This window comes from Artemia franciscana, chromosome 7 (genome assembly GCF_032884065.1).
Source record: "Artemia franciscana chromosome 7, ASM3288406v1, whole genome shotgun sequence".
Lineage (NCBI taxonomy): Eukaryota > Metazoa > Arthropoda > Branchiopoda > Anostraca > Artemiidae > Artemia > Artemia franciscana.
This window is the reverse complement of record NC_088869.1, coordinates 21,438,782-21,462,247: the sequence shown is the minus strand read 5'-3', so window position 1 is coordinate 21,462,247 and position 23,466 is coordinate 21,438,782. Positions and strand designations below refer to the sequence as shown.

The window sequence follows — 23,466 nt, the reverse complement described above, 5'->3', positions numbered from 1 at the left end:
ACTTTTCATTTCCGTTAGAATGAGCCCTCTTGCATTATTCTAGGACCACTTGGTCGACACGATGACCCCTGGGGAAAAGAAAAAAAAAAAAACAGGAAAAACAAATAAACACGCACCCGTGATTTGTCTTCTGGCAAAAAATACGAAATTCCACATTTTTGTAGATTGGAGCTTGAAAATTTTGCTATAGGGTTCTCTGATACGCCGAATGCGATGGTGTGATTTTCGTTAATTGTGTGACTTTTAGGGGGTGTTTTCCCCTATTTTCTAAAATAAGACAAATTTTCTCAGGCTCGTAACTGTTGATGACAAAGACCAAATTTGATGAAACTTATATATTTAAAATCAGCATGAAAATCCAATTCTTTTGATGTATATTTTAGCATCAAAATTCCGTTATTTAGAGTTTCGTTTACTATTGAGCCGGGTCGCTCCTTACTACAGTTCGTTACCACGAACTGTTTGATTCTCAGATAATCGATGGAAAAACTTAATTATAAGATAAAATATGATTTTATTTTTAGAAAATGGCTATGAAAAGCCCAATTGGGCCGGATTAGCCCTTTAGAGTAAAAAAGCATATACAAAAAAAAGAACAATCAAATGTAGGTCAAATAAAAATTAGTAAATGCCAAAATATTGTAAAGAATTTCGAAAACAATTATAATTCGCAAAATTAAAAGGAAATAAACTAAATAAAAAAAAAAGCTCATAAGACATTTAGTTTTTAGAATAAAACCCGCAGAGCGCAAATTTAGTTTTAAAAAAAAACTAAAAAAAAGGGGAAAACATTAAATAATTGTAAGGTAAAAAAGGGGGACTCACTCATTTAAAACGTTCACTGTGTATGAGACGAAAGTTCTTCTATATATTCCTGCTGATAATTTTATTGGGGTAAGAATGGAGATGTTTCTTGAAGAATAAAGAAGAAGGCTAGGTCTAAAGAGAGGGGAAATTGATTAGGGGCAATGTAATTTTTCACTGGGTTGTGGAAGGTGTTGCTCGCGAAATGCACGGAATTTTGTGTTCTCATTTCCTTGAGGGTGACCGAATTGGCTCTACAAAGAAGGGAGATAGAAGGGGCAGGTGGTTGCCATTGTGGAAATATTCCTTCAAGAAATCGTTTGTTTGCTGAAGAGTGGGAAGGGTGTAAGGCCTCCTTTTTTATGGTGGAAGAAGCATGCTGTAAGACGGGAAATCGTTTACCAAGTTAGAAAAGCTGGGGTGGGGATTGATGTTTCTAAGAAACTGGGTATGCTATCCTAAAGAGAAGGGTAGCTCTCGTCCAAACATGGGATTTGATTAAAGACGGGGGAAAATTGATGATTGGAAAGGGTTTGTTACTTGTGGAGCTAGAGTTCGAAGAACTTCAATAGGAAATTTTTGCATGGGTGCGATACACTAAAAAACGGTAAAGAGGGGCGATTCTTATATTTTCTATCTATTGACAACTGGTATAATTTTTTTACTGGTGGTAGGTGAAAAGAGGGGGGCACCTTAACTTGACAGTTAATCCAACCCAAACAACAACCACTGGAAAAAACGGTAAAAATAGTTGCTTGATTAGAATTACACTGGAGTTTATTACGTTTTCCCGATAGGTAAAGCTTACGCAAGTGCAATGAATTGCATCGGCTTGATCTGGATTTGCCGCTTAAAAATTGTTTTTACAAACTTTTGAAGAAATGTGACTTTTGGCAAGGTCAGGGTTCAACGTCTTGACATATTTCTTTTTTCTTTTTTCTGTGGGTCCTTTTCATTCGTAAATAATTGATATTTAATCCTCACTTTAATATTGACAGGATTGGTTAGTAACCTTTTCATTAACCTATCTTGACACTGGTTAAACATTTGTGATTCCCTTGGGAAAACTGGACTGGGTCATTTGCTGGACAGAATTAATTACTGACTTCCGCTGAGGTGACAACACAAATCATTGGATACTTCTTGTTGGGGCGGAAGGGAGGGAGAATGTCGTAGGCAGTATCAGACACATTTACGGTGTTCAACTTATTAGGAATTTCTGAACCTCAGACTTTCTAATATGGGCAGTAGACTGAACGTAATTCTAGATTCTTCAAGGTTTTTGTTTCAATTCCAAATTACCAAAAAATGTATATAGTTTGGGGTTTTCTAATCTTATATGCTGCATCAAATTAAGCAACCATTGAACTGATATTTCTCGTGAGGTGAGGTGAGAGTTGTCACTGGTGCTGCTGATATTTGGAGGAGAGTATACGAAAATTGAACTGCTGTTCTCAATCTGACATGCCATTTCCCGAGGGGGAACGTCTCTTCGTGATGGTCCTTGGGAGAAATTGATTTCAGCCTCCGGAAAAGGAGGGTCAGCAGAGATCCAGTATATTCTCCTTGAGGATACTCGGCATCGTGACTTTTGAATCTGTTGAATTGGGGTACAAAGATAAGATAAAATAGTGGACTTTAAAGGATTTACCTGCATGTTAGAAGTATCCTTCGAAGAGCAGTCGGGACACAACAAACTTTCATTCCGTATGCCAGCTTCAATTCAACACTCTGCATTAAGGCAAGACTAATCTTTGCCTAACCATTACAGGAAACAGCGTATTTTGGGTTTAGTGTTACTTTTTACTTTTATAATAACAGCGTAAACCAGAAATATTCTCAGAAATCATGAGGGATTAAATATCAATTTCTACTTCCCTCTCCCCCTCTTCTTCCTTGGAACTAAATGTATATTTACTTGACGGCTCAATGACGGGGTGTAAATGTTTATCTTGCTTATAAAAACGCAATTGAAATGCATAAAAACGTTTTTGATGCAGCTTTTTAAGTTCTTTGTACCCCCCCCCTAAACTAGAGTCTTGGATATGATCCAGGGGGTTACACATCATTTCAACCTCCATCCTCCCCTTGTCTCTCCCTTAAAACTGATTCTGCCCCTTCCTTGTCTCCACCTCCGCCTCATGGCTGTAGAAACTTTGGAGGATGCTCCTGTGATTAAGTGAACTGATGGAACTCAAAAATCCCATGTTAAAATCGAAAGTTTATATTTAAAAAGTACTCAAATATTCATTGGCGAAGATACCACTTTTAATATTAGGCCGTAACTTCTTGAAGATACTACAGAATGTTTGCTAGGATTTTGCTCTATTTTCTCTAATTGTTTAGAAATTTTTGAAAAGGTCTCGCTCTTTTTCACAAGTGTACTCTATGAAGGATATTGCTTTTAGAACAAAATCGGTACTATCATGAGTAGGAGACAATAACCTGTAAGATGATTGCCGCAGCCATTTTTCGATGTATTTTCCTGTTGTCGAAATGTCCCATTGAATATTTTCAGCTACCTGAAATTTTTACAAGTTTTTTGCCAGAAAAAATCGTTTCAGATCGCTGATAACACCCCTAGAGACCAGATTGACAAGCTGGTGTAATTAACCTGCTATTTCCGCCAATGGATGAGTGCTATTTGAAGGGTTTTTGACCCTATCTATGGTTTTGAACCTCGATGTTTTCAAGTTCACTTAATCATGGCCTTGTCATTTTTGTTACCTCTTAGGACATCTGATCGATATTTTGAGATAACTATCTTGTACTTTTTCTTTGGCTACTCGATTTTGCGTGTGGGGGAATTTTCCATGGAGGGAATTGGGAGTATTTTCCGTATGTGTATGGGATGGGGGGTATTTTCCGGGGGTAAACGCCTTGATCCCACTATTACGCACATGAAAAGAAAAGTATAAAAAGCTTTTGGGGGGCTAGGGTATGTCCCCTTAGTTACAGTATAATTTGTGTCTGTTTTAAGTTATAATGTCCTTCTTTCATTTCATTTCAAAGACTAGTTTGTCTTTTAGTTCAGTATGTTTCGATGTCTGGAACTTATCTAGATGAGCCTGAGCTATTTTTCACACCTCAAAAATAAAATTGGCAAGGGTCTTCAAACTTGCGGCAGTAAGTGGAATGATCTCTGTTCAACAATAAGGGAACTAGGGTTTGATCTAAACTACCGTAAGGTTTGGGGACAGGCTTGCTACCCATTTATATAAAATAGACCAAGAAACTGAAATATCTACAATCGTCAACGCACCAATGTTGTCAGATGTAGCATAATTATGCCGAACATAGCAAAAAAAGCATACAAGCATAATCCTCTTTAAGATAGCACAATCTAAGAGAATTCAGAACAACATATAACATCACATTTAAAAATAACACAAACTTGATGCTTTTGGAATGTATTAAATTAAAAAAAAAAGTTTTTTCAACTGAAAGTAAGGAGCGACATTATACCTTAAAACGAACAGAAATTACTCCGTATATAAAAGGGGTTGTTCCCTCCTAAACACCTCACTCTTTACGCTAAAGTTTGACCCTTTCTCAAAACCCCTTTTTCTATAACAATAAAACACTTAAGCTTAAATTTTATCCAAATTCTTTAAGAACGGCCCCTGAATCATAAAGGTCGTATAATAAATAGTTGAAAATACTAAAAAATACTTTAGCGTAAAGAGCGAGGTATTTTGGAGATGATTAACCTCCTCATATATGTAATAATTTTTGTTCGTTTTAGGTTTAATGCTGCTCCTTACATCCAGTTGAAAAAATTTTTTCGTATTTATTTTTTCATGGCTTTTTTTTTAAAGAATACTAGGAGTTTGTGATTTACAGCCCCTCCCTCGGGGACTCTGTGGAAGTAACTCATCCCCAAAGACATAGCTATCAAGTTTTTTGACTATGCTGAAAAAAATGGGTATCTCAAAATTTTGATCCGGTGACTTTGGGAAAAAATAGCGAGGGAGGGGGCCTAGACGCCCTCCAATTTTTTGGTCACTTTAAAAAGACACTAGAAATTTTAATTTCCGTTAGAATGAGCCCTTTTGCAATGTTTAAGGACCACTGGGTTGATACGATCACCCCTGGAAAAAAAACAAATAAACACGCACCCGTGATCGGTCTTCTGACAAAAAATACAAAATTCCACATTTTTGTAGACAGGCGCTTGTAACTTCTCCACTGAGTTTCTCTGATACACTGAATGTGATGGTGTGATCTTCGTTAAGATACTATGACGTTTAAGGGATGTTTCCCCCTATTTTCCAAAATAAGGCTCGTAACTATTTTCTCAGGCTCGTAACTATGGATGTGTAAGACTAAATTTGATGAAATTTATACATTTAAAATGAACATAAGAATCTAGTTCTTTCGATGTATCTACTAGTATCAAAATTGAGCCAGCTCGCTCCTTACTAAAGTTCGTTACCACGAACTGTTTGATTTGCCAGTCGGTTCATCTATGTGGTGCTGCTGTTGCTACAGCTGAGAAATATTGCTTTTATACATTGCTTTCTGGATCCGACCATGTGTGTGTGGGGGGGGGGGAGAGAGACGGTTAATTCGAAAAAATTAGAAACAATAAGGTATTTTTAACTTACGAACGGGTGGTCAGATCTTAATGTAATTTAATATTTAGAATGATCTTGTGTCTCAAAGCTCTTACTTTAAATACCAACCAGATCCGGTGTAATTGGAGGGAGCAGGAGGGGGAAAACCGGAAAATCTTGGAAAACGCTTAGAGTGTAGAGATTGGGATGAAACTTGGTGGAAAGAATAAGCACAAGTCCTAGATATGTGATTGACACAATCGGACCGGATCCACTCTCTTTGGGGGAGTTGGGGGGATGTAATTCGGTAATTGAGAAAAACAAAAAATGTGATATTTGTAACTTCGGAACGAGTGATCGGATCTTAATGAAATTTGATATTTAGAAGAACCTCGTGTCTCGGAGCTCTTATTTCAAACCCTGACCAGATCTGGTGACATTGGGGGGGGAAGTTGGAGTGTGAAGCCAGAAATCTTAGAAAACGCTTGGACCGGAGATATCGAAATTAAACTTAGTGGTAAGATTAAGCACGAGTCCTAGAGACGTGATTAACATAGCCAGATCGGATCTGCTCTCTTCGGGTGAGTTGCGGGGGGGGGGTCGAGTGCTTTGAAGATTTCGGTGCTTTTGGACGTGCTAGGACGATGAAAATTCGTTTGTTATTATTTATTCTTATTGTTCATATCGAATTACTATTTATTCTTTTTAGGCTGTAAAGAGGCATTGCTTGAAATTTACAATGCTGGAGCTACAATTACATCGTCGGATAAAGATGGACTTACAGGTAATTTTATGTCATAGAACTTTGACCAGAATCGAAAACAACTTTACTAATCAAGATATATATTTTGCTGCAAAAACAGTAATATTTGTAAAAAAAAAAAAAAAAAAAAAAAAAAAAAAAAAAAAAAAAAAAAAAATAGTAGCAGAATCGTGAAAGTATCACAATTTGGAAATTTCTTTTTCGTACCAGTGCTATTTTTTAGCTTTTAAATTTTTAAGCATTTAATTAAACAATGTTTCAGAGCACTCTACACTTCTATTTGTAATCAAAATAATCCAAACATTCCTGATAACGATTAGAATTTTGACTAAGACAGAATGACCGCTTTTGTATATTTTCATATCATTTCAATTGGAACTTAAAAAGAAGTATACAGAATTGGATCTTAAGAGAAACACGAGGGCTCTGAGACAAATCCTACGGCATGGAAATTGAATCGCAAAAAAATAAAATAAAAAATAAAAACAGGCTGAACATCGCCTTGCAAAAAAACGAACTTAGAAAAGCACACGAAAAATGATAAATATATCTTAAACTTTGGAAAAGCTTAGGAATGGTTGGATTAGTTTTATCAAGGATTGTCCAAATGATTTTGCAAAGTAATACATAAGAATTTATCAAAGTGAAGCAAGTAAGCCTAAACATATCATGATGAAAATTTTAAAGCTTGTACAGTACACAAAGATTTTGAGGGCCTTAAACTAAATGATAATTCTAAAAACGTTTTCCACATAACAAGTTTCTCAGAGATAAGTAAAGAGCTGTATTATGCAAAAATGAGCAGAAATAAAGTCAAATAAAACGTAAAATTTTGTCTTGAAAACGGCTCCATGTTTTTCTCTTTTTTTAAAATTGTCACCCTGAGACTTTCTGACTTGAAAAAACGAGCTTTATAGGTCTCCAGTTTGAGAAAACTCGTTTGGAGCCTTATTTTTGAAGAGAAATCACTCCTGTGTCACTCATCTTTGTGCCGTAGTATTTATATACATTTAAAGAATAAAAAAATTACAGAAGATGACAAATGCAAAGTACAAAATTACAAAATAAGACAAACTACATCTGAACAGCTAAAGGAAAAAGGCATGGAATAGTAAACACTAAAAATCAAACTGAATTGCCAACAAAATATTGCAGAACGAAATTGGCGCTTAGAAGACAAAACAAAATTGCAATGGAATAAAGGAACGTGCTAGTTTAGCATGTGTGAGTCTGTGATTGATAAACAGGAAGGAAGAATAAATATTTAATATCTATGACATGTGCAAAATTAATTGTTTGCTGTCATACGAAATTAAAAATCATTTTGAATGAATGTGAACTGCTAAAGTAAAAGGTATGAAAACAACGGAGGTAATGATGCATGAAAATGAAGCGCAAACGAGATATGCGGCTAAATGACATTTGACAACCGGTATCACAACCAAGTACATTGAATCGTGGAGGAACCTTAGCATGAATGATTCTTTGATGCATTAACAGGGAGAAGGAATTCAAAGCACGAAAGAATTTCTTAACTCAATTGAAATTGGTTATTTGACACCTCATAACTTAAAACTAATGGATAGCGAATGTATATACTCCCTTTAAACGAACAATTGTGTATTTATTTATGTATGAATGCATGTCTAAGTTTTTTCTTGAAAACGACTGTTAATCATTCCAAATAGCTAAGCCAAAAGGAATGAAGAAAAAACTGATGTAATGATGCACCGAAGCTAAAATACATGTGACAACAAGCATCCCTAGGAATCTCAAATGAAAATACTGCACAACAAAATATGCGGCTAGAAGAAAAGCGACTGGGTTGATCAAGTCGAATTGTAAAATGCAATCTGTGGTTAGAACAGAAGCAACTGTGAGAATCACAATGTGCTCGAGAAGAAAAATCCTGCAAAATGGATGATTCTATGATGCATTAACAGGAAGCAGGAATTGAATTCTCGTCAAAATTTCTAAGGTTACGCTAATAAATGGTCTGAAAATCAAATATATACAAGCCGGTCAAGTACCAGGGCCCGGGTCAGGCCCAGACTCCCGATACTATACAATATTCTGCATAATATACAAAGATTTTATGGGCTCAAAATGTATCTGTCTCACAATTGCTAATGAGCAAAAGAGCCATATAAGCCATATATTTATAAATAATTTAAGATTTGAAGCGACATTGAAATAAGCACATAGTCAAACAGTTCGTGGTAACGAACTGTAGTAAGGAGCGATCCGGCTCAATAGTAACCAAAACTCTAAAAAATTGAATTTTGATATAAATAGCTACATCAAAAGAATCGCATTTTAATGTTGATTTTAAAAATATAAGTTTCATCAAGTTTAGTCTTAGCCATCAAAAGTTATGAGCCTGAGAAAATTTGCCTTATTTAGGAAAATAGGGGGAAACTTCCCCCTAAAAGTCGTAGGATCTTAACAAAAATGACACCATCAGATTCAGCGTATCAGAGAACCCTACTGTAGAAGTTTCAAGCTCCTATCTACAAAAATGTGGAATTTTGCATTTTTTGCCAGAAGACAAATCACGGGTGCGTGTTTATTTATTTGTTTTTTTGTTTTGTTTTGTTTGTTTTTTTTCCCAGGGGTCATCGTATCGACCAAGTGGTCCTAGAATGTCGCAAGAGGGCTCATTCTAAAGGAAATGAAAAGTTCTAGTGCCCTTTTTAAGTGACCAAAAAAATTGGAGGGCATCTAGGCCCCCTCCCACGCTCATTTTTTTCCCAAAGTCAACGGATCAACATTTTGAGATAGCCATTTTATTTGGCATAGTGCAAAATCTTAATAACTATGTTTTTGGGGATGACTTACTCCCCCACAGTCCCTGGGGGAGGGGTTGCAAGTTACAAACTTCAACCAGTGTTTACATATAATAATGGTTATTGGGAAGTGTACAGACGTTTTCAGGGGGATTTTTTTGGTTTTGGGGGTAGGGTTGAGGGAGGGGGCTATGTGGGAGGATCTTGCCTTGGATAAATATGCCATGGGGGAAAAAAATTCAATGAAAAGGGCGCAGGATTTTCTAGCATTACTATAAAAAAAAACAATGAAAAAATAAACATGAAAACGTTTTTTTCAAATGAAAGTAAGGAATAGCATTGAAATTTAAAACAAAAAGAGATTATTACGCATATGAAGTGTTCTAAAAATACTTTAGCATAAAGAGCGAGGTATTTAGGAGGAGATAAATACCTCGCTCTTTATGCTAAAATATTTTTAGTGATTTCAACTATTTATTCTACGGCCTATTTGATTCAGGGGTCATTCTTAAAGAATTGGAACAAAACTTACGATTTAGTGTAAAGAGCGAGGTATTAACGAGGGTAAAAACCCCCTCGTACACATAATAAAAATATAAGAATATAAAAGTTTGTTACGTAAGTTGATTTTTAAGTTACGTATATTTTTTACTAATAAAAACGTTCGTTGAATATTAAAAGTTCTAGTAGCCATTTTAAGTAACCGAAAATCGGAGGGCAGCTAGGCCTCCTTCCCCACCCCTTATTTCTCAAAATCGTCTGATCAAAACTAAGAGAAAGCCATTTAGCCAAAAAAACTAATATACTATTAGTAATATACTAATTTCATTTCAATAATTTATGTGCGGAGAGCCAAAATCAAACATGCATTAATTCAAAAACGTTCAGAAAATAAATAAAAAAAACTAGTTTTTTAACTGAAAGTAAGGAGCGACATTAAAACTTAAAACGAACAGAAATTACTCCGTATATGAAATGGGTTGTCCCCTCCGCAGTCCCACGCTCTTTACGCTAAAGTTTTTAGTTGTTTTAAAAACTAGAGTTGTGGCAAAGAGTCAAACTTTAGCGTAAAGAGCGAGGGACTGTGGAGGGGACAACCCATTTCATATACGGAGTAATTTCTGTTCGTTTTAAGTTTTAATGTCGCTCCTTACTTTCAGTTAAAAAAACTAGTTTTTTTTATTTAATTCTATGTATGAAACCAGTTGCGTAGTCAGGACTTTCAGGCTCACTCCCTAAAAATATTTAGTGATCCTAGTGTGGAAGCTTTTAGTATCACTCCATTATTTGAATCTCCCCCTTCGCCCTTCACCCAAGCACATTGTTAAGGCAACCTTCGATGAGACCAGGTTAAAGTTTTAGCACATTTCGAAATTTCTTCTTTAAAGTGTGTTTTGTTTCACAGATTGAAAGCAAAAAGCCTGTGTATTGTTTTTTCAATATAACTGTAAAGCAAGTCTATTTTTGTTATACAGATAAGTCTGTTCCATTCTGATAAAATATATCTGATAAAACTAATTACATAGCTACCTAATCCCTTTTTACAGCTCTTCATTGTGCAGCCAGTCGTGGCTTTACGGATTGCGTCGAAGCGTTAATCGGACTATGTGGTGTTTTCGTAGATCCTCCGGACAATCAAGAAACAACGCCACTTTTTTACGCTGTCAGTCTTGGTCATTCGGAGTGCACTGAGGCGTTACTAAGGTTCGGAGCTGATCCAAACTATCGTGATTTAAAAGGAAGAACGTAAGTCCAGCTATATCAGCCACTAAGTTCATTATAAATTAGAGCTTGCTGCTCAATACGTACTCCAAATATGCATACAGTAGATAGTTTAATATTCTAATTGTGATAAGTGAAGACTTGGGTTTGCTTAAGTCACGTCCTCATGTGATCCAAGCTAAGAATCAGTGTCTAGATAATATCCTTTTTGGCCAATTATAACACTTTGTAAAAAAAAAGACACAAATTACGATTGGTCGCAATGATTTGTCTTTAACATAGACGTTACCTGAGCACGCATGTAAATTCAGCTTTATTAAAAAAAAATAGTTCAAAATTATGGGAAAGACCAAAATTTAATCCTCTGGAGGGTCTAAAGCCTTCCTTAAACCCTACTGCTGAATCTACAGCCAAAGAGAATGGGAAACTTTTAAGGGTTGGATCTTCGGTGATCCAACATGGAAGATATAAAAAATTATTAGCGCCATTTAACAATGTTGTGTCTGGCAACTTCATTAAAAAAGTGGTTTACTTAAAAAATAAATGAATAATTGATATAATTAATCTGTAATATAATAGAATTAATTTCCAAATCTCTCTGAAAATATTAATTTTCAGAGAATATTTTTTCAGAAAATATTAAATAATAATTAGCATATTTTATTTTCGCCAAAATGTAGTTTGCACAAATTGTGCCCAGGTTAGATTTGAGAATCTTGGCAGTTTAAGTAGGCTAGTTGGATTTGAGCTGGTAGGCTTACTAATGACATGAATTTACTTTCATAATCCTCTCCCTCATTGTAGAATAAAAAAAAAGTATTCTGTAATCAAGGGTTAAACAGTATCCCAAATTCTATATGGCGTTGGTAAATGTTCTTCTCAACACTAACCCCAGTTTCTATTCCTGGGAATTTCTATATTCTTTGATCCCAGCTTCAAATTCTTGAAAGTAAGCATTTAAACTCCGGAACACCTGTAAATGTAATTCAGTGTACCATATACCGTGTCTAAATTAAAGTTGGTGTTCCACTTTTCTTGCGACCCAGTTTAATACTTCTATCAAACAGTTCGTGGTAACGAACTGTAGTAAGGAGCGACCCGGCTCAATAGAAACCAAAACTCTAAAAAATGGAATTTTGATACAAATTGCTTTCATCAAGTTTAGTCTTACGCATCAAAAGTTACGAGCCTGAGAAAATTTGCGTTATTTTAGAAAATAGGGGGAAATACCCCCTAAAAGTCATAGAATCTTAACGAAAATTACACCATCAGATTCAACGTATCAGAGAACCCTACAGTAGAAGTTTCAATATCCTATCCACAAAAATGTGGAATTTTGTATTTTTTGCCAGAAGGCAGATCACGGATGCGTGTTTATTTGTTTGTTTGTTTTTTTTGTTGTTTTTTTTCCCAGGGGTGATCGTAAAGACCCAGTTGTCCTAGAATGTTGCGATAGGGCTCATTCTAACGGAAATGAAAAGTTCTAGTGCCCTTTTTAAGTGACCGAAAAAATTGGAGGGCACCTAGGCCCCCTCCCACGCTAATTATTTTCCCAAAGTCAGCGGATCAAAATTCTGAGATGGCCATTTTATTCAGCGTAGTCGAAACACCTTATAACTATGTCTTTGGAGACGACTTACTCCTCCACAGTCCCCGTGGGAGGGGCTACAAGTTACAAACTTTGACCAGTGCTTACATATAGTAATGGTTATTGGGAAGTGTACAGGCGTTTTCAGGAGGAGTTTTTGGTTGGGGGAGGGGTTGAGAAGAGGGGGATATACTGGGGGAACTTTCCATCGAGGAATTTGTCATGGGGGAAGAGAATTTCCATGAAGGGAGCGCAGGATTTACAGGCATTATTTAAAAAAAAGAATATCAAAAAGTTTTTTCAGCTGGAAGTAAGGAGCACCATTAAAACTTAAAACGAACAGAAATTATTACCCATATGAGGGGCTCACCTCCTCCTAATACCTCGCTCTTTACGCTAAAGTATTTTTAGTAATGTCAACTATTTATTCTACGGCTTTTGTGTTTCAGTGGTCATTCTTAATGAATTGGGACAAAATTTAAGATTTGGTGTAAAGAGATAGGTACTGACGAGGGGGCGAACCCTCTCATATGTGTAATAAAAACATGAGAATAAGAAATTCTTTACGTAAGCTAATTTATAAGTTACGTATATATTTTACTAATAAAAAGATTTGTAAAAAAATTAAAAGTTCTAGTTGCCTTTTTAATTAACCAAAAAATTGGAGGGCAACTAGGCTTCCTCCCCGCTCTTTTTTTCTCAAAATCATTCAATCAAAATTATGAGAAAGCCATTTAGAAAAAAAAGAGAAAAAAAGATTAGAAGAAAAATTAGAAAAAAAAGAAAAAAGAAAAAAAAATATGCAAATTCCTCTGCGGAGAGCCAAAATCAAAACATGTATTGATTCAAAAACGTTCAGAAATTAAATAAAAAAACAAGTTTATTCAACTGAAAGTAAGGAGCGACATTTAAACTTAAAACGAACAGAAATTACTTCGTATATGAAAGGGGCTGCCTCCTCATCTAGGCCCCGCTCTTTACGCTAAAGTTTTTTACTGTTTTAAAAAAGAAGAGTTGAGAGAAAGAGTCAAACTAATATACTTAGATATATAATATAAGAGTAAAACTAATATAAGAAAATCTAACAAAGGCCAAGGGGGCAAAATTTATTTTTATTTTGATATCACTGGCACTTTAATCTCTAAACATCCTCTTTCACCTTAGTTTTATAAATAAATTCACCAAAAAAAAACTGTTGCAGGAGCTAAGTAGTATTGCAGTAAAAATATGTCAAACTGCAAAAAAAAAAGAATTTTCATGCGCAAATTATTCCTGTCATGTTACTTTTTGTTTATGTTTATGTTAATGTTTATGTTTATGTTATGTTTATGTTTTTTTTTGTTTACGTTTATACTTTTTGTTATGGTCCTGTTACTTTTTGTTTATTTCAATGTCAGTCCTGGACATTTTGCATCGTTTCGTGGTCGTCTTGAATGCCTGAGACTTCTACATTTTTATGGAGCAGATTTGTGGGCACCTTCAGAGCGAGGTGACACGCCGTTCTTGGAAGCAGTAAGTGGTGGCAAGTATGACGTCATTGAGTGGCTTCTAGATGGACGACCAGAAGGTATTAGGAGCAGCAATTCAGAAGGAAGAAGTTGTCTTCATATCGCAGCACTGTATAACAACCTTGATATTGCACGGGTAAGATCAGTTGATAAATATAATTATGGATGTAGTGGAAGCTTCACCCTAGTAAAAGACGAACTGATATTCATAGTACCAAAAAAAAACACGTTTAAAGACAAAGACTGGCTTGTGAAAAAAAAGTTAATATACAGCTGATTCAGGAATGGTAGCTATTATCCAAATTAGTATTAATAGTAAAATGTTATTTCGGAGGCAAATATATAGTAATTTGAAAAAATAGCCTTAAACCCCATGTAAGTGTCGTTGGATCGAAACAAAAAATGCACCAGTGATCGCCATGGCCAAAAACCATAGACAGGAAGCTTATAGTCACCTGGTTTAATTCCTTTATGGGTATTCAATTTCCAAATTAAGCCTATGAAAGAAACTTCCCAAATTCTTGACCTACCTAGATCATTTTTTTTTCGGCCAAATAATGTTAGTACGCCAATTTTCAGAAAAAAAAAATTATGGAGCCATTTCGAGAAAAAATATGTACGCAATTATTAAAATCTAAAAGAGAGTAGATTTCTTTTCCTATATAACTTGAAACTTCTAATACTCTGCCACGAAGATTTTATGTGCATGAAACGTTTTTCAAACTAGCTGCTATCAAGAGGAATTATGGTTGAAGCAGTATCTGCAACCCACTAGCAAGCAACAAAATGCCTTTATTTCCAGAAGTCGACTACAGAAAGGAAAAGAACAAATCACCTAATTATTTGAAATGACAAAACAATCATTAACATTGTAAGATTTTCATTGTTTAGTTGTTAAAACAGGCCTGGAACCTCCTTCCCCCAACGCCTCTCACGCACAGATTTTCGTTTGGGTATTTTCAGTATCCCCTTTACTTTTCGTGCTTTCCTGTTAGTGATATTCTAAAGGCCACTACACTCTAAGATTCATGCAGTGTGGTTTACTATGTTCAGTTCCGACTTGGAAGACTTAATTGATTACTATGAGTACTGTAGGTTTCGTAGGGTTCAGAAGGAGTATTGGGTCCATCCCTACTTGATAAAAAATGCATAGTCTTCTCTTTTCTTATTAGCAAAAGAACTGTCTGAAACAAATAGAAAATTTATCGCATATATATATATATATATATATATATATATATATATATATATATATATATATATATATATATATATATATATATATATATATATATATATATATATATATTGAATGTTTCATGTGCCTAATTAATCTGACGAAAAGCCATTGAAAGGAATAGTTTCTTTGTACTCTAGGTCAGCATTTGCAGGCTGTGAAAAACAAAATCTAAGTGTATTCCTGTGTTTTCATTGGTCGTCAAATTCATCAATCACTTTCCAACACTCTGCAACGCAACTGTGACCACCATGGAGGCTCATACGGAACCAGTCTTAGACTGATTAGAAACCAGTCTTCTCTGGATTGCTTGTGGATGGGCACCAACTCTACTTCAAGGCCATGGTCCCAAAAAAGTTGCGTGCAATCGATTAGCAATTCTAGTCTCAAATTTGCCCGTGGGCGCTGGGCCTAAGGTTTTATTTGAAACTAAATTGCTATGTCTAGTGCCCTTTGCAATTAAGAAAACGTAATATGGCTGGTTAAAACGCTTGATTCACTCTTATTACCTACGTACATGCCAAACGACCCATAATCAGTTAAACAACCCAAATATCGTGAGTTGGACTCCCGCTTATCCAGATAACCTCAACTTCCTTGGATGTACAGTAATACATAAAATATAACAAGGGCTACGTATTTGACGAAATATTTATGGACAGCTAAGAAAATTACAACGATAATCAAGTCGTGATTTCCTATGGTGTTTTGGTCACAAGTAATGAGGGGGTTTCCGTTTTAAATCGACAGGTAAGGGGTAAACTATTGGAGCTTCTAGCCCCTCAAGACGTTCTAACATTCAGGTCTTATGCAATACTATGGAACATTTGGTTTTTTACGTAATGGTATAGTAAACCTGATTGTTACGTAATAGGGGAATGTTTGTTTACTTATGCAAATGTTTTCTTTAAAGATTTATTTGGCTTTTGCGTGATGGATAATTGTTTCTTTACTTATCCAAATGTTTTCAGTAGGGTTTCTTTGTTTTTGACGTAATAGAGAATGTTTACCTGTGTTGCGTAATCCTGCGTTACTTGTTAGATTTATTGATAATGACGCAATCTAGTGTGACTTGTTAGAGGTCAGGGTCCACCAATCAAGTGGGATATCCCTGTTTGTAACTGAGGACGGCACACATGTGGGTGCTACGTAATGGTGGTAAACACGTGACTATTACCCAATGGCTGCATGTACACGGGTGTTCAGTAATGGTGGTGCACATACGAGTGTTATGTAATGACGGCGCACATGTGGGATGCTAAGTAAACCTGTAAGAGATTTTTTCTTCAAGATTTCGTTTTCTTCGAGATATTTTCACCGAGACATTTTTCTTCAAGGTTTTTGTCCGCTTTGGGAATTGAATGGAAGACCATATATTTCCCAAATGACCGAACCAGATCCTGAACCAACTGCACCGGCAAACTAATCATAATATATTTATTCGAGAAATAGATTCCACGTGACGAGCTATTGATTGCATGTTTCCAATCTTTTCCACTCGAGAGCCCGCAAGTATCCAACATTATTATTGACTATTGCTCTATTAGACATATCTCGCTGCTACATTGTATTAATGTTCTAATGTGACCTAGATAATGATTTGTTTTGGATCTCAAATGGCTTTGTGAGACATAGTCTTTTATTTTACATATAAGTTTTACTAATAAACAATTCACAATCATTATGAAAACACTTTATATTTAGATAGGAAAGGTTATTTTCAACCAGAAAGTCTTTCAATCGAAGACTGTCAACATGCATACTGAGAAATTCGCCATAGGTATATCCAAAACATCAAAATATAATGCTGCGCGAAAAACATCACTCTTAATCAATAAATCTAGATCCAATGAGAGGAGGTGGTGACATATTACAGGTAAATACAAGTGGCACATGACATGCTGGCTAATTCAATATTTTGTTGATTTTTTGTGGTATTATTTTCTTGGCAGATCCCTGCCTGTGACGATCAATGGTTGACACTTGGCACCCTCTAGAAAGTATTATCACCCAAATTCTTTTATCATCTCCCATCTTAACTTTAAGCTGTTTTATGGAAGTTGTTTGCTTGCGATGGCTCATTGGCTGTTAGATTTCAGTCCCCTCCCCCAAAAAAACTCATCGAACATCTCTCAACTTAGTTTTTTATTGACGATAGCTTATTGGGTGTTGGAATTCAGTCCCCTTCCCCTGGCAAAATTCTTTTAACCTTAGCTTTGAGCTATCTTATGGAATTTATTTATTTATTATAGCTTATTGGCTGTTAGATTTCGGCCCCCCTCCCCCGGAAAACAGAGGGGCTTTTACTCTTTTATTATGGCATAAACGATCAACTTTTGCCCCAACAGGATCAAGTTATCCGAAAAATCAATTTTTCTTTATCTAAAGCTTTAAAATAAGGTGGTTTTAAGCCACCCTATCTTGACAAAAAACCGAAGAGTGGCGTTTACTGCCATTTTGTGCCATAAAAGATCCATTTTTAAACGTGTTAGTCCAAGACAATTCCCATCCTTTGACACTCAGTGGCTGGCAAGCGAACCCTCTGGCTTGCATTGTCACAAAAAGACATTTTTCAGGAGATATCTGACAAAAATTTCAATCTACACTAAAATCATTCATTTAAACTTAAAGAAAAATTCCCAACAGCGTTTATTTTGAGGACACGTAGCAGTTGACGCCAGCGTGACACAAGATATCCACCCGAAGGCAGCATCTGGCGTGCACTATCATATTTAAGGCATTTTCAACGTTTTATTCCTCATAAACAAGCTTATAAACTTAAATTGACCATTATTTTTATTTGAACAGCGGGAACATACCATTTCATTGTAAGAACCTTCTAGTCTAAGGTGGTTCCCAGCCTGTAACACTCAATGACTGGCACACGGCACCCTCTGGCGTGCATTATCACACATAAAACATTTTCCGACAAAAACATCCGTCTACACCAGACTCGTTCGTTTAAACAAAGGAAAATTCCCAATACCGTTTATTTTGATGACACTTGGCAGTTGACGCCAGCGTAGCACAAAAGTACAAACACACACAACAATACAAAGTCAGGTAAACAGGCGCAGAATCGCAGAGTCTGACACAAATGTAAAGTGAGGAAGAGAGACAAAAACACATAGACACACAGAGTCAGACGCTCAAAAACGCAAAGACAGACAGAGGCAGACAAACGCAAAATCAGACAAACGGGCATGATAAGAGACAAAAACACACAAATGTACAAAATCAGAAAGCACACAAAGACAGACAGAGAGACAGGTAAACACATAGTCAGACACACAAGCACAGTGAAAGAGACAAAAACACACACAAACACAAAGAGTCAGATGAACAAACAAACAAAGACAGACAAAGAGACACAAAAACATAGAGTCAGACACGCAGTCACGGTGAGCGAGAGGCAGAGAGAGAGAGAGAAAGAAAGAGAGACAAAAACACATATAAACACACAGAGCCAAGCACACAAACACACAAATACAGGCACAGAGACAGGCAAAAACACAGTTAGGCACACATACACAGTGAGAGAGAAAAACAAACACGTAGAGTCACACGCACAAAGCAGACACAGAGAAAAGCGAACACACCGTCGGACACACATGCACGATAAGAGAGATATAAAAACACTGACAAACCCAAAGAGTCAGACACAAACACACAAAGACAGACGCAGAGACAGACAAACCTACAGTCAGAAACGGATGCACAGTGAGAGAGAGATAAAAAACACAAAGAAACATACAGAGTCAGACACATAAACATACAGAGGCAGGCAAACAAAACACCACACATACAGGCATGGTAAGAGAGAAAAGAAAGACAGACGCAAACACACAAAGTCAGGCACACAAACAAACAGAGACAGAGACAGGCAAACACACAGCTAAACATAGAGGCACAGCGAGACAGACAAAAACACACAAACGCACAGAGTCAGACACACGAACAAACAAAGACGAACGCAGAGACAGGTGAACCCGCAGTCAGATACACAGGCACTGCGAGAGAGAGAAAGACAAAAGCACACACAAACACAGAGTCAGACCCACGCACACTCAAAGAAAGACACAGAGACATGCTAACAGACTTTCGTACACACAGACACGGTGAGACAGAGACAGACACACGGAGGTAGACACGCAAACACACAAAGATAGACACGGATACAGGCAAACACAAAGTCAGACACACGGACCAGACGAGTGAGAGACAAAGACACACACAGAAATGCTAGGAGTCTGACATACAAACATACAAGGACAGACACAGAGAGAGAGGCAAACACACAGTCAGACACGTAAACACACAAACACAGGCAAAGTGACAGATAAACACACAGTCAGACAGGCAGGCACGATGAGGGAGAGACAAAAAATGCGTACAAACATACAGAGTCAGACAAAGAAACGTGCAGAGACAGGAAAATACACAGCCACACATTCAGCCACGGTGAGAGAGAGAAACAGAAAAACCTGCAACCAACCAATAACTAACCCAGGTACTTGCAACCAACGTGTCAAACCCTGAATACCTGAAGCCAAACTGTTTTAACAGCTAGAAAGCCAATGTTAGGTTAACCTAAGGTTAGTTTAACCTAGCCTACTAGCATGTAAGAAAAAGGCTGAATCCTTAAAAAATGGTGCAAGTTTGCGTGAAAACCACATGAAACACATTGTTTTTCTAACTGTCAAAACAGGTCGGCTGCAGATATCCGGAGTTTGAATCGTTGGTTGCAGGTACCTGGGTTAGTTGTAGATTTATTTAAGGTACCAATGCTGTGGTAGGCGGTATTTTAGGGGTCAGGTGTATGTCTTTATGTGTTTGTGTGTGTTTTTATCTCTCTCACCGTGCCTGTGTACCTGAGGGTCTCTTGGCTTGTCTCTATGTCTATCTTGTGTGTTTGTCTGTCTGACTATGTGTGTCTGTATGTCTTTCTCTTTCTTCCCCCTCCCCTCTCTCTCTCTCTCTCTCTCTCTGTGCTTGTTTTTCTGACCCTGTGTGTTTTTTATGTTTTTGTCTCTCTTTTACCATACCTGTGTTTCTGACTCTGTGTCTGCCCGTCTCTGTGTTTGTGTGTCTTATTCTGTGTGTGTTGTGTGTGTGTGTGTTTTGTCTCTCTCTCACCGTGCTGTATGTCTGACTGTTTGTTTGCCTGTCTCTGTGTTTGCATTTGCGTGTTTGGGCTTAGGACTCTATGTTTTCGTGTTTTTGTCTTTCTCTCACCGTACCTGTGTGTCTGACTGTGTGTTCACCTGTTTCTGTGTTTGTCTTTGTGTGTTTGTGTGTCTGAATCTGTGCGTTTGTGTGTGTGGTTGTTTTTTGCCTCTCTCTCTCACGGTGTCTGTATGTGTGGCTGTGTGTTTGCTTTTGTCTGACTCTTTGTGTTTATGTGTCTTACTTTGAATGACTGTATGTGGTTTTTGTCTCTCTGTCACCTGCCTGCGCGTGTTGGTGCCTTTCTATCACCTTACCTATGTGTCTTACTTCGTGTTTGCCCGTCTCTGTGTCTGTCTTTGAAATCTTGTTTGTCTGACTCAGTGTTTTTGTTTGTGTTTTTTCTGTCTTTCTTTCACCGTGCCTGAGTGTCTGATTGTGTGTTTGCCTTTCTTTGTGTCGTTCTTTGTTTGTTTTTGTGTCTGACACTGTGTATTTGTGTGTTTGTGTGTTGCTCTCTTACCATGCCTGTGTATCTGAGTGTCTGTTTGCATGTCTCTGTGTATGTCTTTTTCTGTTTATGTGTCTGTTTTTGTTTGTTTGTTTGTCTGAATCCTTGTGTTTTGTGCCTTTTCCTCTCTCTCTCTCTCTCGTCCTGCCTTTGTGTTTTGCTGTATGTTGGCCTGTCTCTGTGTCTGTCTTTGTGCGTCTGACTCTGCGTGTTTGTATGTGTTTTTGTCTCTCTCTCACCGTACCTTTATGAGTGGCTGTGTGTTTGCTTGTCTCTTCGTTTATGTGTCTTACTCTGTATAATTGTGTGTGTATTTTTTGTCTCTCTCTCACTGCGCCTGCGTGCCTGATTGTGTCATTTCCCGTGTCTTTGTATCTCTTCGTACGTTTGTCTGTGCACATGTGTTGTGTATTTTTGTTTCTCTTGGGTGCCTGTGTATCTGACTGTGTATTTGCCTGTCTCTTTATTTGTTTTTGTGTGTTTTCGTGTCTGACTCTGTTTGTATGTGTTCATTTCTATCTTTCACCATGCCTGTGTTTCTGACTCTGTATCTGCCTGTTTCTGTGTCTATCCTTGGTTTTTTGTGTCTGACTGTGTGTTTGTGTGTTTGAGTTTTTGTGTCTATCTCACCGTGCTTGTGTGTGACTGTGTGTTTGCCTGTCTCTGTATCTGTTTTTGTGCATTTGTTTGTATTAATCTGTGTTTATATGCGTGTTTTTGTCTCTCTCTTATGCATCTTGCATGTATGTATCTATGTCTTCTATCTATGTTCTATGTATGCCCTTCTATGTATATTTCGTTGTGTCTTTGTTTGCTGACTCTGTTTGTATGTTTGTTTTTGTCTCTCTTCCTGTGGCTGTGTGTTTGACTATGTGTTTACTTGTCTCTGTGTCTGTCTTTGTGTGTTTGTTTGTTTGATTATGCGTGTTTGTGTGTGTTTTTGCCTCTCTCTCGCCGTGCCTACGTATTTGATTGTATGTTTGTCTTTCTCTATTTCTATTTTTGTATTTTTGTGGGTCTGACTCAGTGTGTCTCTGTGTATATTTGGCTCTCTCTAACTTTACCTGTGTGTCTGATTGTGTGTGTGCCTGTTTGTCTCAATATTTATGGTTGTGTGTCCGTTGGTTTTTGTGCCACACTGGCGTCAACTGCCGTGAGTCATCAGAAGAACGCTACTGACAAATTTTCTTTAATTTTAAACGAACGATTCTGGTCTATACGGATATTTTTAACGGAAAATGCCCGAGAAATGTCTTATGTGTGATAATGCACACCAGAGGATGCGGTGTACCAGCTATTGGGTGTCACAGCCTATACATTGTCTTGGACTAATAGGTTCTAACAATGAAATGGTATCTTCCTACTAATCAAATAGAAACAATGGCCAATTTTAGTTTTTATGCTTAATTTTGCAAGAAAAAAGGTTTAAATATCTTAGGTATGATAGTGCATGCCAGAGGAAAGCATCAGGCGGGAATATTGTGTTAGGATGGCATCAACTGCTATGTTTCATCAGAAGAGACGCTTTTTGGGAATTTTTCTTTAAGTTTAAACGAACAGTTCTAGTGTTTACGGACATTATTGCCGGAAGAAGCCTGAAAAATGTCTTTGGTTTGATAATGCACGCCAGAATGTGCCTAGTTTAATAGGGTGTCTAGATAAAGAATACCTAGTTTAAGCTGTTACCGAAGAAATACATATGTCATCCACTGAGTTTCACAGGCTGGGAATCGCCTCAGACTAACATGTTCCAAAATCTATCTTTTATGGCACAAAATGGTGGTAAACCGTGTTCTGCGGTGGTCTGTCAAGATAGAGTAGCTCAAGACCTCTGATTTTAAGGCTTTAGACTTCTATCGATTTCTCGCATATTTGTATCCTGTTTTGCAAAAATTAATCTTTTATGACACAAAATGGCTGTAAACGCCCCTCTGTGGTGGTCTTACAAAATAGGGTGGCTTAAAACCACCTGTTTCAAAGCTTTAGATAATGAACAATCTATTTCTCTGATTATTTGATTTTGTTTGGGCAAAAGCTCATCGTTTTTTGCACAAAATGACAATACAATACCCTCTGTCAACCAGGGGAGTGGGACTGAAAAATAACACCCAATAAGCTATCTTAAATAAATAACTTAGATTAAACAGCTTAAAGTTAAGCTGAGGGTTGTTAGAAGAATTGTTCTGTGAGAGGGGGACTGAGTTTTAACCCCCAATAAGCTATTGTAAATAAATAGCTTCCATGAAACACCTTAAAGGTAAGGTGAGAGATGTTACAAGAATTTTTTCTGGGGGGACTGAAATCTAATAGCATATAAGCTCTCGAAAATAAATAACCTCCATAAAACAGATTAAAGTTAAGGTGGGAGGTGTTAAAGGTGCTATGGGCGTGATAATGCTTGCCAGAGGGTGCTGTGTGTCAGCTGTTGACTGAAAGAGGCTGGGAATTGCCAGCCTTGAATTTTTCTTGCTCCATTGAATTTACCTCTTATAAGTCAGCCCCTCCTCAATGGATTTAGATTTGTTGATTAAAAGTAATGGTTTTCGTGCAGTATTATATTTTTGATTTTGTGGATATACCTATGGCAAATTTCTCGGTATTTATGTTGACAAATCTCGATTGAAAGACTTTCTAGTTGAAAATAGCCTTCCCCTGCAGTATAATATCAATTTCAGTGCCCTAAGAAAAAAGTGTTCACGAAGAAAATTTAATTTCGAAGAAAAAAACATGTCTTGAAATATTACGTAACATCCCACATGTGCTCCGTCATTACATAACAGTCAGGCGTGCGCTGCCATTACGTAATAGCAATGTTTGTGCTATCA

The 23,466-nt window shown here is 36.9% G+C and overlaps 1 protein-coding gene across 1 annotated transcript in view; it reads left to right on the top strand.

The window, feature by feature from the left end:
- The window catches only part of LOC136028984 (serine/threonine-protein phosphatase 6 regulatory ankyrin repeat subunit A-like), a 155,783-nt gene that overhangs the window by 122,107 nt on the left and 10,210 nt on the right, over nt 1–23,466 (top strand). The window contains exons 5-7 of the mRNA XM_065706981.1: nt 6,070–6,144; nt 10,457–10,655; nt 13,617–13,863. Of these exons, the coding sequence (XP_065563053.1) occupies nt 6,070–6,144; nt 10,457–10,655; nt 13,617–13,863 (521 nt within the window). The remainder of the gene's footprint in view (nt 1–6,069; nt 6,145–10,456; nt 10,656–13,616; nt 13,864–23,466) is intronic.